The sequence below is a fragment of the Lissotriton helveticus genome, chromosome 8 (assembly GCF_964261635.1).
Source record: "Lissotriton helveticus chromosome 8, aLisHel1.1, whole genome shotgun sequence".
Classification (NCBI taxonomy): Eukaryota; Metazoa; Chordata; class Amphibia; order Caudata; family Salamandridae; genus Lissotriton; species Lissotriton helveticus.
In genome coordinates this window covers 618,912,936-618,927,163 of record NC_136069.1, presented here as the reverse complement: position 1 = coordinate 618,927,163, position 14,228 = coordinate 618,912,936, and the positions used below count along the sequence as shown (strand labels likewise).

The 14,228-nt window shown below is 44.0% G+C and overlaps 1 protein-coding gene across 5 annotated transcripts in view; it reads left to right on the top strand.

Moving 5' to 3' along the window:
* Positions 1 to 14,228, top strand: part of MYCBP2 (MYC binding protein 2) — a 1,909,483-nt gene that overhangs the window by 388,243 nt on the left and 1,507,012 nt on the right. For all 5 annotated transcript variants that reach the window (XM_078657470.1, XM_078657469.1, XM_078657471.1 and 2 more), the window contains 3 exons: positions 3,729 to 3,848; positions 9,133 to 9,214; positions 9,736 to 9,853. In XM_078657470.1, the coding sequence (XP_078513596.1) occupies positions 3,729 to 3,848; positions 9,133 to 9,214; positions 9,736 to 9,853 (320 nt within the window). The remainder of the gene's footprint in view (positions 1 to 3,728; positions 3,849 to 9,132; positions 9,215 to 9,735; positions 9,854 to 14,228) is intronic.

Below are 14,228 nucleotides of genomic sequence, written 5' to 3'. Positions count from 1 at the left end.
TGGGCTCCACATCAACCTTCTGGAGCTTAGGGCGATTCGTATAGCATTGAAAGGAAAGGAAGTGTAGTGCAGGTGTTCACAGACAACACTTCTGCCATGTGGTATTGCAACACACAGCTCAGAGTCGGTTCGTGGACACTCTGTCTCTGGAAGTGGCTGGAACATCAGAGCATGTCCCTGGTGGTTCAACACCTGGCAGGTTTCCTGAATGCCAGTGTGGACAAACTCAGCCGCAGATGCTTGATGGATCACGAATGGCGTATTCACTAGGAGGTTGTACAAGGTTTCTTTCAGCAGTGGGGAGAGCATTGGTTAGATCAATTCACCACTGAAGCGAATGCGTAATGTTAGCAGTTTTGCGCGTTGGAATGTCAAAGGCGGCACTCGCTAAGAGGCGCTTTTCGTTGCGAGTAGAGTTGCGGTCTTCTATATGCGTTTCCGCCCATACCACTTCTACCCAGAGTGTTGAAGAAGATCGAGCTCGACCTGGCCCAACCACTTCTTGTTCCACTGGACAGGGCACGAAGACTGGTATCCCGAGCTCGTGAACATGCCCATTAATGCTACGATCAGACTGCCCCTTTGTGAGGATCTTCTGTCGCAGCAGCAGGGGACGGTCCTCCACCCGAATCTGTCCAGCCTCCATCTCCTTGCCTGGAGATTGAGCAGCATCAGTTGACAGCCTTCGGCCTTCCTCCTGAAGTCTATAATGTTATCTTGGCAGCCAGGCATACCTCTACTAAACCAGTACATGCCTGTAGATGAAACACATTTGTGGCATGGTGCACAGCAAAGGCTTTGGATCCCCTTTCTGCCCCCTTTTCGAGGTTCTTCTCTTCCTGCTTTCCTTGGCCCAGCAGGGCTCTGCTCTGGGCACCCTCAAGGGCTATCTTTCGGCCGTTTCAACCTTTCTTCGCCTTCCTGATCAGCCTTCTCTTTTCAAGTTTCCTATTGTAAATCGTTTCCTCAAAGGCATTACTCACCTGTTCCCTCCTATTCCTTTCGTAACACCCAAGTGGGACTTGAACCTTGTTCTGACTTTCCTTATGTATGCTCCCTTCGAGCCGCTACATAATTGTCCTCTCAGACTCTTGACCTTAAAGAGTGCTTTACTGGTTGCCATCACCTCTGCTCACATGGTGATTGAGCTTCAGGCTCTTTCTTTTAAACTTCCTTTCCTGGCTATTCATCCGGACAAGGTTGTCCTTCGCACTAGACCTTCCTTTCTTCCCAAAGTGGTTATCTCTTTCCACATAGGACAGACCATCACTTTGCCCACCTTCTACCCACCCCACATCCTTCTAAAGAAGAGTAGAGGCTCCACCATCTCGATCCAAAATGTGCGCTTTCTTTTTTATCGCACAAAACAATTTTGGGTGGATCATCAGCTCTTTGCTGGCTATGTGGACGCCAAGAAAGGTCAGGCCGTGCAAAAACGAACTATCGCTCGATGGGTCGTTCTTTGCATTAAGATTTGTTATTCCTTGGTGAAAAAGGAACCTCCAGTAGGGTTGCGCACTCATTCCACCAGGGCGACGGCAGTCACTACTGCTTTGGGATGTGGAGTCCCCCTCAGTGACATCAGCCAGCACCCACGTGTGCTTAATTGCACACATTCACTAAACACTACTGCCTTTATAGCCAAGTCCGGAGAGGCAGCTTCTTTGGCCGCTCGGTTCTCCAGAATTTTCTGGTATGAACTTGGTTCGCAGGCTCACCACCGGGGTTGGTATTGCTGGTGTATCTATTCTAAGGTAAGGAATCCTTAACTAATAGTCTTTCAGATGAACAAGCTACTTACCTTTGGTAATGATATATTTGTAAGAGACTAATATTAGTTATGGATTCCTTACCACCCCACCTATCTCCATTCTGCGAACAGACTTCTAGAGTTAGGGACTCCCTTTCTAGGCACTAGTTTTGTGCACCAGTGGTCTGTGTCTTGCATGGCTCTGCGCTTATGACGTGGGATATTGTGTAAAGAACTGACGTTCGCGCAGGGGCTGACGTCGCAGTAGATAACGCAATGTCATTCCGGCGATAACAACGAGCATAGTCGACTGATGCCACCTATAGACGCGCAGGGGTACTGCTGAAGAAAAAATGTCTAAACCAGTCTGACACCTGGGGGTAATTCTAAGGTAAGGATTCCATAACGAATGTCTCTTACAGATATATCTTTACCGAAGGTAAGTAACTTGTTCATTTGGCTCACACAAATGACGATGCTGTTGAGCTCTTTAATGGCATTCCACTTTTGGGCAATAGCGTCCAGCGTGAGTGTGCTGATAAAGGTTACACAACAATTGAAGATCTTCACATGAACAATTACTTTATGGGTTTTGATCAGTTCTTCAGTGCCTGATGATAGAGTAGAGGTTTTCATGATTTAAGCCACCAAGCCAGATTTTCCAAAGTAGATTATTAAAACAGATAACGATGAGCAGCTTGGGTGGTTGCAGGATAAAAGTCTCTCATGCAGTTGGCTTGCCCAAGCCATTTTAAAGCAAAACAGGAGCTGCTTTGGAATTATGGGTTTCTGACTTACCTTGCTTACTTGGGCACTGACGTACAGTCTAGGGTTTACGCTCATATTAAATAGCCGCTAAGCAGTGCCTTTTTACACCTGTTCCATTTGATTCCATGCAAGATTGAACATATTACACAAAGAAAGTGGTAACTGTGGTGCTAGCTGCCTAAAATATGACACAAAAGGGGTAAATTGTAAACAAATTGGAATACCATTTAGTGTTGGCTGTTTTCTGAAATAAATGTAGTCAAACATTTTGAGGTGTTTTGGGAATATCTGGAATGTATATGTTTGGGAGCAATGTAAAAAGGTTTATATCACTTGAGCTAATATTGATAAGACAATTTCTTGGAAACCAGTAAGGGCAGCCAACTACCTCCAGTGTCAGAGGCACTTCTTTACATGGGGGAGTGACATTCAGAAATAGGAAGCCTAACACAGTGAAGTGGTGGATATATGGGACCGATACTTATGTGTATAACATATCTATTGGATGCTTTGCCCAACTAGTTGGATTACATAGAAAAACTTTGTTAGGAGGAGTTAATTTTATGGTGAGGTGTTTTTGTTACAGGGGCTCTTTTTTTTCTTGGGATGTGTTGTTTAATCAGATGTATTATCCTTGATTTTACCTTGTAAACAGATTAAAAAACCTAATTGAGGTGCCTGAGAGCAGGATAAAATGATCACAGGGTTAGGGTTCAGAGACCCTCATGCTGCTTTGAATCTTTTTTTTTTTTTAACCTTTTATAGAAACCAGACCTGTTCTGTTGCTATGTTTCACACTATACTTAACAAGAGATAATATAATATTCTAGTAGAACACAGATTCTGCCCTTGCATTTGTGTAATGTAAGGCGTGCACATTGGTTAATGCCTTGAGTGAGGTACTCCGTTGCAAGCACTGTATTTAATATGGATGTTATACATTTTCATTGACACGTACATGCCGTGTCTGTATGCTCTGGCTGAAGTTACGTTTTTGGAAGCACTTACTACTCCATGTCTGAGGCACGAGCGTTTTCTTCATGGTTTAATTATTGATTATACTTTGTCGTATTAGACAAGAGGCTCTTAAATGTTAAGGAATAAGGTAGGTTAGTGTCATGGTTGTCTTTGTTTGCAGATATGTGCATCTTTTACCTCCCTGTAGTTGCATCAAACCTTATGTAATGATTACTAATAATTAATTTTACAGATGGAAGTGGAGAAAGAGGGGAGAAGGATGCCAGCAAGATAACAACTTATCCTCCTGGAGCTGTGAGGTTTGACTGTGAACTTCGGGCAGTCCAAGTCAGCTGTGGCTTTCACCATTCAGGTAATGGGCCACAGTGTATGGTTGAAGGGTTGATTTTGTCCAGATCCAACCTTATGGTGCCACTGTATTCAAGTTATTACATCAACCTTTCTTTCATTCGCAGTTTTGCTACAGGGACACCAGACAACACAAGCGGCAGAGGGCTCTACTCCCTCATTGGCTCCACTACCCCCAATCAGAGGGCCAATAGACACAGCAACAACATTGTAGGAAGCTGGCACTTTCAATAGTGGTACAAACTCGGGTACACTGTGCAAAGAGACCAGGCAAACCCCCAAAGGAATTACACAGGCACAAATGACACCCCAAATGCTCTCTTTTGTGGTAGTGTGGATGATATTAGGCATATCAGAGGGTAGTGCTATGCATTTATTGCACACACCAAGGCAGTGAGACACACACCCGAGAAAGAAATCCTACACCAATCTATAAAAATATCAAATACTTTAATACGAATTTAGATACCAAGTTTATCAGTACTTTTCGAGTTATGAATTTTTACAGCATTCAAAAGCTAACAGTACAGGTTTTGGGAGTGGTAATGTTATTCTATGGGGGGAAAAACGTATACTGCACGCCAACAGGTCACCTTGGGAGGCTCTGGGGCGATCCGGTGGGGAGGGAAACTATCCGATCAGAAAGAGGCTGCAAGCTGGGACTGGGGCACCAGTCCGGTGGAACCTACAGGGGGGCTCAATCGGTGAGATGCTCAGGCACACAGGGACACCGGCGGTCCACTTCTCCTCGGAGTGTGGGGTTCGAGTACAGTGGTGTCTTTTGGCAGTGCTAGTCACTGGCTGTTGGAGGGAGCCTACAGGCTGCATGTGACGACTGCAAATCCAGGACTGGCAAACCCATGTAGCCCTAAAGGGTCTTGGGGCCCCATTGGCACCGTCACCTCCCTCGGGCTCTGGGGTGCAGAGGTGCTTTGAGGCGTCCGGTAGCAGGCATTCTCTTTGTCTTGGTTTCTGCTGAAGAGTGGCAAACAGGACAGCTGGGCCTCTCAGGATGTGGGTTTCACATTCCCTGAATTCCCACATCGTGCTGGTCAGTTTTCCTTGACGTTGGAGTCTGGACTGGGTGCAACAGCCTTTGCCTTGGCTGTTGCAAGTGGTCAAATTCCCCAGGTATTGGTACTGTGCAATTCTGGTCGGTCCTGGCTTCTCCACACTTGAAACGAGGACAGATCTGACCTGTAGGAGCACGGCTACCTCTTCCTAGGCGGCTGCTGCATCGGTAGTCCTGGTGAGCGGCAGGTCGGTGAACAGAGTCTTGCTTCTTTGGTGCTTGCGACTGCAGGGGAGTAGCTTCTCTCCTCCAAGGGAGATTCTTTGGCAATTGGTGAAGCACTGACAGCCCTCTGGGTATCTTGGAGTCTGCACAGTGGCAGGATGAGCCGGTAGCTCAACGAGGGTCGGTGCAGCAGGCATGCTGACAGGGTTGATGTCGGATCAGTCGTGCTTCTTGGTTCTCGGGTCAGCAATCTTTTTTGTCCACTTCTTTTGTGTCTGTCGAAATCTGAAGTCCTGGTATCAGGGGGTCCCCTAACAGGGGGTCCCCTAAATACTCAGTTTAGTGGCGTTATGAGGAGTGAGGGGTAGTAGCCAATGGGCTACTTAACCTTGGGGTCACTACGCTCCCTAGATGACCTCTTCCTTTGGGGAGTGGGCATCGCCCTGTCCCAAAATTCCTAATTCTTCCACACAGAAGATGGAGGAGTTTCTAAGTTCGTGTTTACTTTAATCTGGTCACCCTAGAGGTGTTTCCAACCTGGCAGTGCAACACGCCTCCTGCATAGTTAATTGTCCCTCCTGTCCTGGTGCCCAATGGTCCCAGAGCAGTGAGCAGCTTCTTCCCTGTCTGGGGAAGCCTTGGGCTGCTGATTATCAAAGGCAGCAGATGCCTTTGAAGCCTCCTGCCTTGATACTCAGATCACCAGTCATCCTGCTTGGAGGAGGTGCAAACACCTCCATCCAGAGCAGGCATTGTTTTTGTGCTCCGAGAGCGAGACTCTCACCTCCTAGAGGATCAGAAACTCGTCTGTGGTGGCAAGCTGGACTGGAGCAGTCGGCCAGCACACTAGAGGACTAGTTGGGTTCAAGCGGTACCTCTAAGTCTAAGGTGCCCTCTGGGTGCATGTATTAATAAATCCATCTGAGGCACCCTAGATCTGATGAAGCGCGTAAGCCCCAAAACGTGAATTTTAACAGGCTGTATAATGATGGCTGCTTAATTTGGCAAAACTCTCTCTTGCTTAGTTTTTCTTGACGCTAATGCACTTTAGATTTGTTAAAGTGCGTAATGCCCAAATGTGAATTTTAACACAATGATGGCTTTTAACATTGTTTTTATCCATTGGAATTACGTATATGAAATTTTTACTGTTACGTGAATGCAACGATTTTAATTAATCATGCATAATAATAATAAACCAAACTAATTCTGATGTGTGAAAGGGCCCAGGAAAAATGTGTTTGGCTCTCTGAAAATGTACATTCCAGTTAAAGTAAATGTAGCTCGTCCAGTCATAAATCAATCTCTTTCTCTCTCTCTCTCCTCTCCTCTCCTCTCCTCTCCTCTCCCCCCCCCCCCTTGTTCACGGCTAACCAGTCACACAATAATTCTCTTTTTTTAAACTTTCAATTGACAGGAAATTCAAATCACATCATTTCCTTTAAGTCTACTCGGACTACCACAGTGATTTCTGGGAGTTGTAGTTCCAAGTTTTACATTCTTATTATTTACATGGTGCCCATAAATTATTTACACAATATGATTAAACTGTGATAATCACAGCAACTTCGATGTTACCTATCATAGTGATACTTTGATATTTATTTGCAAGAAAAACCTACTTTCGGCATTTATTGTTATTTAATGAACATTCTATTTGGATGCACATATTTTGGTATTAAACTCTGACGGTTAATTTACCCCGCCAGTGGGTGAATCATTTACACTTGCACTCATTAACCGTTTTAATTATGTATATATATATATATATATATATCTCCTTACTAGGATGTTGGTTGATTAAGGCAGTTAATTTATGTAAGTTTTTTGCAGCGACAAGACTCCTAAAATATAATTTATACCAAAATTGTGAAAAGCCCCTTGTATTTTTATTATTTTTATGAAAGAAGGGAGGGCAGTGCGTTCTATGCTGTCCCATATAATTCCATGCCAGTAGAGCATTAATATGCTGTTATATATTTTTTTTCTTATCCAGGTCTGAAAGCACTGCATTTGTAGCAAATCCGAAGACCCCAAGTGTTTCTTTAAGCATTTTTGAGTGTTGGAATTAGTTTTTTGTGATGGAGACATTGCCCGTTTTAAAGTGGCTACTGAAAAAGGTGTGTAATGGGGTAACTAGCTTGTGAAAGTGTGTCTCAAGTTCTTGAGTGTGCTGGCTTGGTACGAGAGCCCATCCTGTAAAAGATTACCAGGAGTCGTAATGAGAGAATAATAATCTTATAGTGATCAGTTTTATCGAATCTATGTAAGTCTGTTTGTATCTTGGCAGTGATGGGAGTATATTTTTGTTCCTTATTGTCTGTGTTTAGTGGCAAGAGGGATTTCTTTCGCCTGTGTAGTAGCTGCTTTCTGGGAACAGTGGCATGTAATGTTTGACCTTTGCAGTTCCTTTGTTCTAGAAGGAGCTGCACGTTCTATTTGACCACGTACCACCTGTATCCTGGCAGCAGTAGAAAGATCTTTATGACATAAACACTACTTGTAGCTCTTGTAGTCGTGGTGTTTATCTCAGTTGTGCAGTACTTGTATTCAGGCAGTGTCTGATCTAATACGGCTCGGTCTTTTAGTAGCTCTGGAGGACGGTTTGGTTTCTGTAAGTTTTGCATTCTGGAAGTGTTGGTAAAATCTAACTTTACTTTGGTAGTAAGTTAGCAGTAGCAAAAAGAAATATGTGGTTGTTACAGTGACTCTGCTGTCGCAATGGTGGCAGAATATGACCTGTGTAGTGCCTATCACCTGTGTAGTTTTTGTAGTCTGGCAGTGCGTGAGTGTTGATCCTGAATTCTGGCAGCAGCACCACAATCCGTATTTTATCAGCTGTAGAAGAGGGTTTGTAATCTCGGTCTCCATGCAGGGTTGGCTGGGTCTACGTCTGTGTTTAGTAATCCTTATGTTCTGGTGATTGCTGCCTGTGCATGTGTACCTGTGCTCTGGTATCAGTTTGAAGGGATGCATCTGCTAGTAGCAGAGCCTCTCTGTCTAGTACATGTATCTTGGCACAAGTTTTAAGGTGTGGTTTAACTTGTCTAGTACGTGTATTCTGATGTAGTCGGCAAGATTTAGCTTGCCTGTGGTGAACAAGCATTTGGACGTTGGCGGTGGCATCTGAGCTTTCATACCTGTATTTTTTTAAATCTGGCTTGACAGAGCAGCCACCACCAGGCAATTTTGTGATCATCTCTAAAGAGGGGCTTTGACTCTGTCCACATGTTGGGAGCCAGGAGTGCATGTTCTCATTGTGCAGAAGTTGTATGCTTCGCAAAAAAGCAATTGCCCGCCTGCGATCACTTTATCTAGTCGCCTGTCGTTGAACGTTCAGGGGCACAGACATGACATTTTAATGTTATTAAAGTGTCTTGGATAGCCAGATAATGTATTGTGTTTTTCTCTGGCATCAGCACAGACGGGTGGAGGGGCAGTCATTCACCTACGTTGATATTTAGGTCTGGTTTGACATTGCAACTGTCAACTGACCTTTTAACTTACAGCAATATTATTCTACAGTTATTTGCCTCCACACAAGTACATATCCATCCCCAAGCTATTTACTGGCAATGCTTCACATTCCCATGAATTCCTTTAAAGCCAGACCAATTGGCTTTGCCAATTGGTGTCAGTGGTGGTAGCGACTACCTAAGTATTGCATTGCCCGTATCCAGTACCTCGGTACCCATTGCAGGGTCTGTTTCATTTGTGCATCTTTTCTACATGAAGAACGACATACTCGTGTATTTCTATTTGACAGTCACGAGGGCGCTCTGTGTCTTTCTCTAAATGTTAGCCATGAGAAAAATAATAAATACATCTTACGGTCGGAGAACTACTGCTACAGTATTTCTCCTGTTCTGTGTTTGCAAAATGACCTGGTCTGTGCTAATAAAATGTACAGTTTGATGTGCACTCTGAAATGAATGAGTTCACTGCTATATTTATGTATCACAGGCTTGACACTCATCATTTTATTGAAGAATCTTGCTCCGGTTTTGAAAGCCTTTTTTAACTGACATTGCTTCTGTTTTGTGTATTACAGTGGTTTTAATGGAAAATGGTGATGTTTACACGTTTGGATATGGCCAACATGGACAGCTCGGCCATGGAGATGTTAACTCCAGGTATATTGTGGATGCCTAAGAAATACTAACTTAGGTTCAATGAGACATAGCGATGATGTGGAGTGCTTTTGTTATGTAAAACAGCGAATGTATGATTTTATGGTTTTCTCCATGTAAACCTTGGAGGTGTAATGTGTTGCCAAATGTTTTCTCGCCATTCCAACCTCTTTCCTTATGAAGTTGCTTAATGGCATGTCTGAACTATTTGTGTTGCTGTTGTAGCGAGTTACTTGTAGAATTCTATAACAAAACTAATACATTTCACAATTTCTTATGCATCTTTCTTTCTCAGAGTTCACCCTTCAAATTAGTATGCACTGGGCAGTAGTATTGCTGCAAAATAGGTTTATCTTTTACCTGTTGTGTTCTTTCTTATATTGTTTTGGTGAACACTTCAAAATATCTTGTAGTACAGATCTTTTTCTAACTTTGTTAAACCATATTAGTGTAAGGTAAGAAATGCAAACTCTGCATTTCAATGAGAGTCCCGTGCATTCATAGCTGTATTTTTCTTTATGCAGGGGATGTCCCACACTTGTGCAGGCTTTACCTGGACCCTGCACGCAAGTGACCGCAGGGAGCAACCACACTGCAGTTCTCTTAATGGACGGACAGGTCTTCACGTTTGGAAGTTTTTCTGTAAGGCATTTTTCCTTTTACCCTTCTGGTAGTCTGTTTTGTCATTGCACTTCATCATTTTGACACATTATGCTTGGCTAAAGTACAATAACTGTAAATAGTCTTCCAGCATTCCATTATATTACCATAAATCTCACCCGGTGATGCTTCTTTACATTCAGGCTTTTGAAGCAGTGAACCTCTTCTGTTGTCAATATTTAAGCACTGCCATACCCTATACAGTTGTGATTTAGTTCAGAGGTTGTCCTAGTTTTAATGAGTTTAGAGTTTTCATGCGCATCACATTATAGGAGATATGTTTGGATGGTTTTTTTTTTTACTTGCTACTAGAATGAAAATATTTGATTTTAGCCACTCGTGTTTCTTTCCATGTTTTCCAGTGAACCTGTATCATACCTATGGACCTTAAAAAGAAGGGAATATGTTTGTATGTTAACTAGGTTCCAACAGTGTCTGACTATTTGCTATGTTTAAAGTAACCAAGCTTTTACAACAGTATCGTTTTTTTTTTTTTAGCTGTGGCTTGCTGCAAAAACAGATGCTTAGTGAGTTTTATTTCCACAGGTCCTGCTTGTATCTTGATTTATGGTTAGATAATAGTTACTTTAAGTAGTTTGCCTGATGCCTTTAGCAGTAGTACAGTTTCTGAAAGCTTTCCAGTCACAAACTGATACATCATTAATCAATACAATGCATTCTAAATCAATTTATTTCCATTCTGAGCTCTCTAATTCTTTGAATTACTAGGTCAATATTATTAATGAGCCTCCTTTGAAAGAAATAAGTTTGTTTTCTTTACTCTGCAAGTACTGCACACTTTACTTTTTTGTTGCCCTTCAAGTATCCTACAGCCCTCCTGCTTAGGCTCACATTACTAGGTCTGTCTGTAGAGTAGGCGTTGAAGACTGAACAGTGGGACTGAGCCTCATGAGTAGCGCTGGTTGGTGGAGGCTGTTTAAAAATCGCACAGCGTCCGCAGTTCTCTGTTTCACACTGCAGTTGTTGCACACGTTATCTATCTGTTTTCCTGCAGGTTTGCACACACCCTCTGCTAAGCACGAGGACACCATGTCCGACTGCAGAGCCAGTAGAGCTGGTGGTGAACACCAAACAATTAAGCATGCCCTCAGTTGTAGAAGCGCCACACCCTGATTGGTTGAGGTTGTTTTTAAAACCCCCAGCCTCTGAACAACAATAGTGTGTGCAGATTGTAGTCGTCTGACCTGAAAGCAAGGGGCAGGACATAATCTAGGCTTATATTAAAGGAAATATAATTTCACTGCTTGTTCGCTGTGGTAATTTTTATGGGTGCACTAGACCACACACCTCCTACTCCTGTTGCCTGCCACCTAAACACACACATCCTATCAATAGGTCCCACGTGTGTTCCATAAACCAGTCATAAAGATAAATTGATGCCTGAGAAATTGTAAAAAGTTAACTTCTGTTCCAAACTCAGATTATTTATTATTTCCCTTTGCTTACAACCAGACATTCAACTTTCTAATACATATAACTGCTTATTCCTCATCTTTAGAATATTCTGAGGCCCCAGACTGGAGCCAGAAGATTTAAACAACATTGCTCCTGTAGTATGTAGTATTGTGCGGCTCCGCAATGACTTCATTCTCCCCGGAAGTGATGATGGAGCTTTATCAAGTGCCACTTGTGCAGGCAGACGTCATTCTTTTCTTTCCATTCCTTTGTACGTGGATCTGGAGCTTGCTCCTAGTAGTTTGAGTTTTTTTCCTTTTCAAAATTATTTTTTCCAGTGTGCAAGGGAACTATGTCTCCTCCTAATACTACAGGGTTTAAGTCATGCAGGGACAGTCTCAAATAGATGTCTGTGACCGAGCCCAATGAGGTATGCCTCTGGTGCATGGGTTTGGGCGTGTCTCGGAGTCCCTCAAGTAATGTGCCCTTATTAACCCAAATGCAGTCTGGGAATCCAAAGCTTTACGTCTCTGAACACTGAAAGAAGTCTTTGCAGTCCCACTTGAAGTCTAGGTGTGGACATGTTTTAAAGCCTGTTTCCGCAACAGGTCCTTGTCGTGGTCTAAATCTTTCAGGAAGTCTTAGCGGAAGCAGAAGGTAGCAAAGTAGGATTTGCCCTAGACCTGCCCTCTCAGTCTGAGAAGTTGTGACAAAGTCAGGCTACCTCGTACTCTCACTCCCTGTTTGCCACTGAGTAGCCAATCCTGCAACTGATCCCGATGCACCCTGACTTTTTGGGTCAATATGCGACGTCTCAACAGATTGAGGCCTTCAGATACACCGTGCTACACATTTTTGCCACTCAATCAGCTCCCTCTTGTGTGCCTTCAGGCCCTAAGGAACTAAGAAGGCCTCCAATTTTAGTGCTGGGGAGTCTACCCTCTATGCAGTGTGTGCCTCCTTATCCCCCCCCCCCCCCCCCCGGGTTCTGCTCTGACACCGGAGTCAACTTCCAAGCCGGCACCAAACTCTTTGCCGGTTCCTTTGAAATTGACGGTCGCGATGGAGAATCGGAGGCAAATTAATCTCTGCCCAACTGAGGTCACGTCCTGAAGTTGTACCAGTGCACCTGACCCCAGTTCATCTTATTCAAACAGAAACATGCCTTTGCTTTGGAGCTGCACCCCATCACTCCAGAAACTTTTTAATTCCGGCTCTGATCATAACCAATCCACTTTTGCCGATGACCATGGAGATAAAGGTGATTATATTTCCCAAAGCAATTCTGATGATGACAATTTATATGTGGACTTGCAGGAGGCTAGTGAGTTGAAGACTTCCTTTGGCACTCGGTTGTGCTCTCCCTACAGGCCATCAAAGGAAGAGTGCTGCTTTTGCCATGGTAATAAGATGTGCGACAAGGGTATTGGATTTACGACTGCCATCTATGGGAGTCAAAACTAACAGAGGTTTTGCAATCTATAGATTTCATCAGAGCCTCCACTTCCATTTAATGAAGCCATGACTGACACCCTTTTTGTCACGTAAAATTAGCACTGATGCTGTCCACCGGTGAACAAGGAGGTTGCCAGGTGCCACAGGCTTGTGCCACACCGACCCTGATTTCTTGATGTCGCACCCTACTCCAGAAAGTTTTGTGGTTCAGGCTTCCCCCAGTAGGATGAGCCCCATTTATTTCGCCTTACAGTCAAAACTAGTTGAGGCATTCAGGAAGCAAATGTTTTCTTCAGCCAGTCTAGCCCCGCCATTCAATTAGTGTTAGCGGTTTTCCGGGGAGGTATAGGCATTCTTTACGGGACCAGGTTGACTAGGTCTTGCTGCCACTTCCTAAGGCATTTCAGGTCCATTTGGCGCATACCATCCAGGATGGTCATAATGCTGGATAACACTTCTTCCACTCCTAGCGTACTACTTGGATGCCACGTTTGGTCAAAATCCACTGGCTTTTCTGAGGTCATACGAGCTTCTTGAATGGCCATGTCATTCGATGGGTCTGTGTGAATCTCGCCTGTTTAGCAGGATGGAAAATTCAGCGTTGGAACATTTTAAAGAAAGCCAGTTCAAGTTGCGTTTCCTAGGCCTTTCTAACCCTGTGAGTCAATAGCCTCAACAGTGTAGCCACTTTGAAGGCTACTCTAGGGAATCAGTGTGCCGCCAAAGCCCACTGGCCCTGCAACCGGCACCCCAATCCATCTGGGGTCAGGATTTGGTTCAAGCAGACATGTCCAGGTCAACAGGGGCAACAAACTTTTCAGTCCTCCACCTCTATGGCAACGACCTCCAAACCGCTTTAGTTTGCTTTATTAGCACACGACTAGTCAGTGACTGGGCACAGTTGGATATTTTCTCCTAGGGTGGCAAAATATAACATCCAGCTGGTGGATCCTCCAGATTGTCTAACTGGGCTTTAACTTACTGTTTCTTTTCAAGCCTCTGCATCTTCCAACCACACTTGAACATTTTTCAGAGAAGCACCTGTCCCTCTTGCTCCAAGAAATGCAGTCTTTTATTTCAAAAGCAGCCATAGTGAGGGTCCCAGACCAGAGAATAGGAACTGACTCGTACTCCCTCTTATTTCCTTGCTCTTTGCTTTGTGCCAAGAAGGATGCAGGCCTTTACCTGTTTATGATCTTCACTCTTTTAACACTGCCTTGTAGACCAACTCTGGATACGCACACTTGCACAGCTTCTGCCTGTTCTGGATCCAAAAAGAACAATTGATGTACAGAATGCAGAACAATGTCATACATTCACCCCAGTACAGAGATCTGGACCCAAATCCATTGTTTTTTTGCTCACCATGCCATTCCAGTTTGGACCCAGCCATATGCAAATCAGTCTTGCCCCTGCGCCCAATAAAGTAAAGTCCACATTTGTAAAGCGCACAATCACCCGTAAGGGTCTCTAGGCGCTGGGGGCC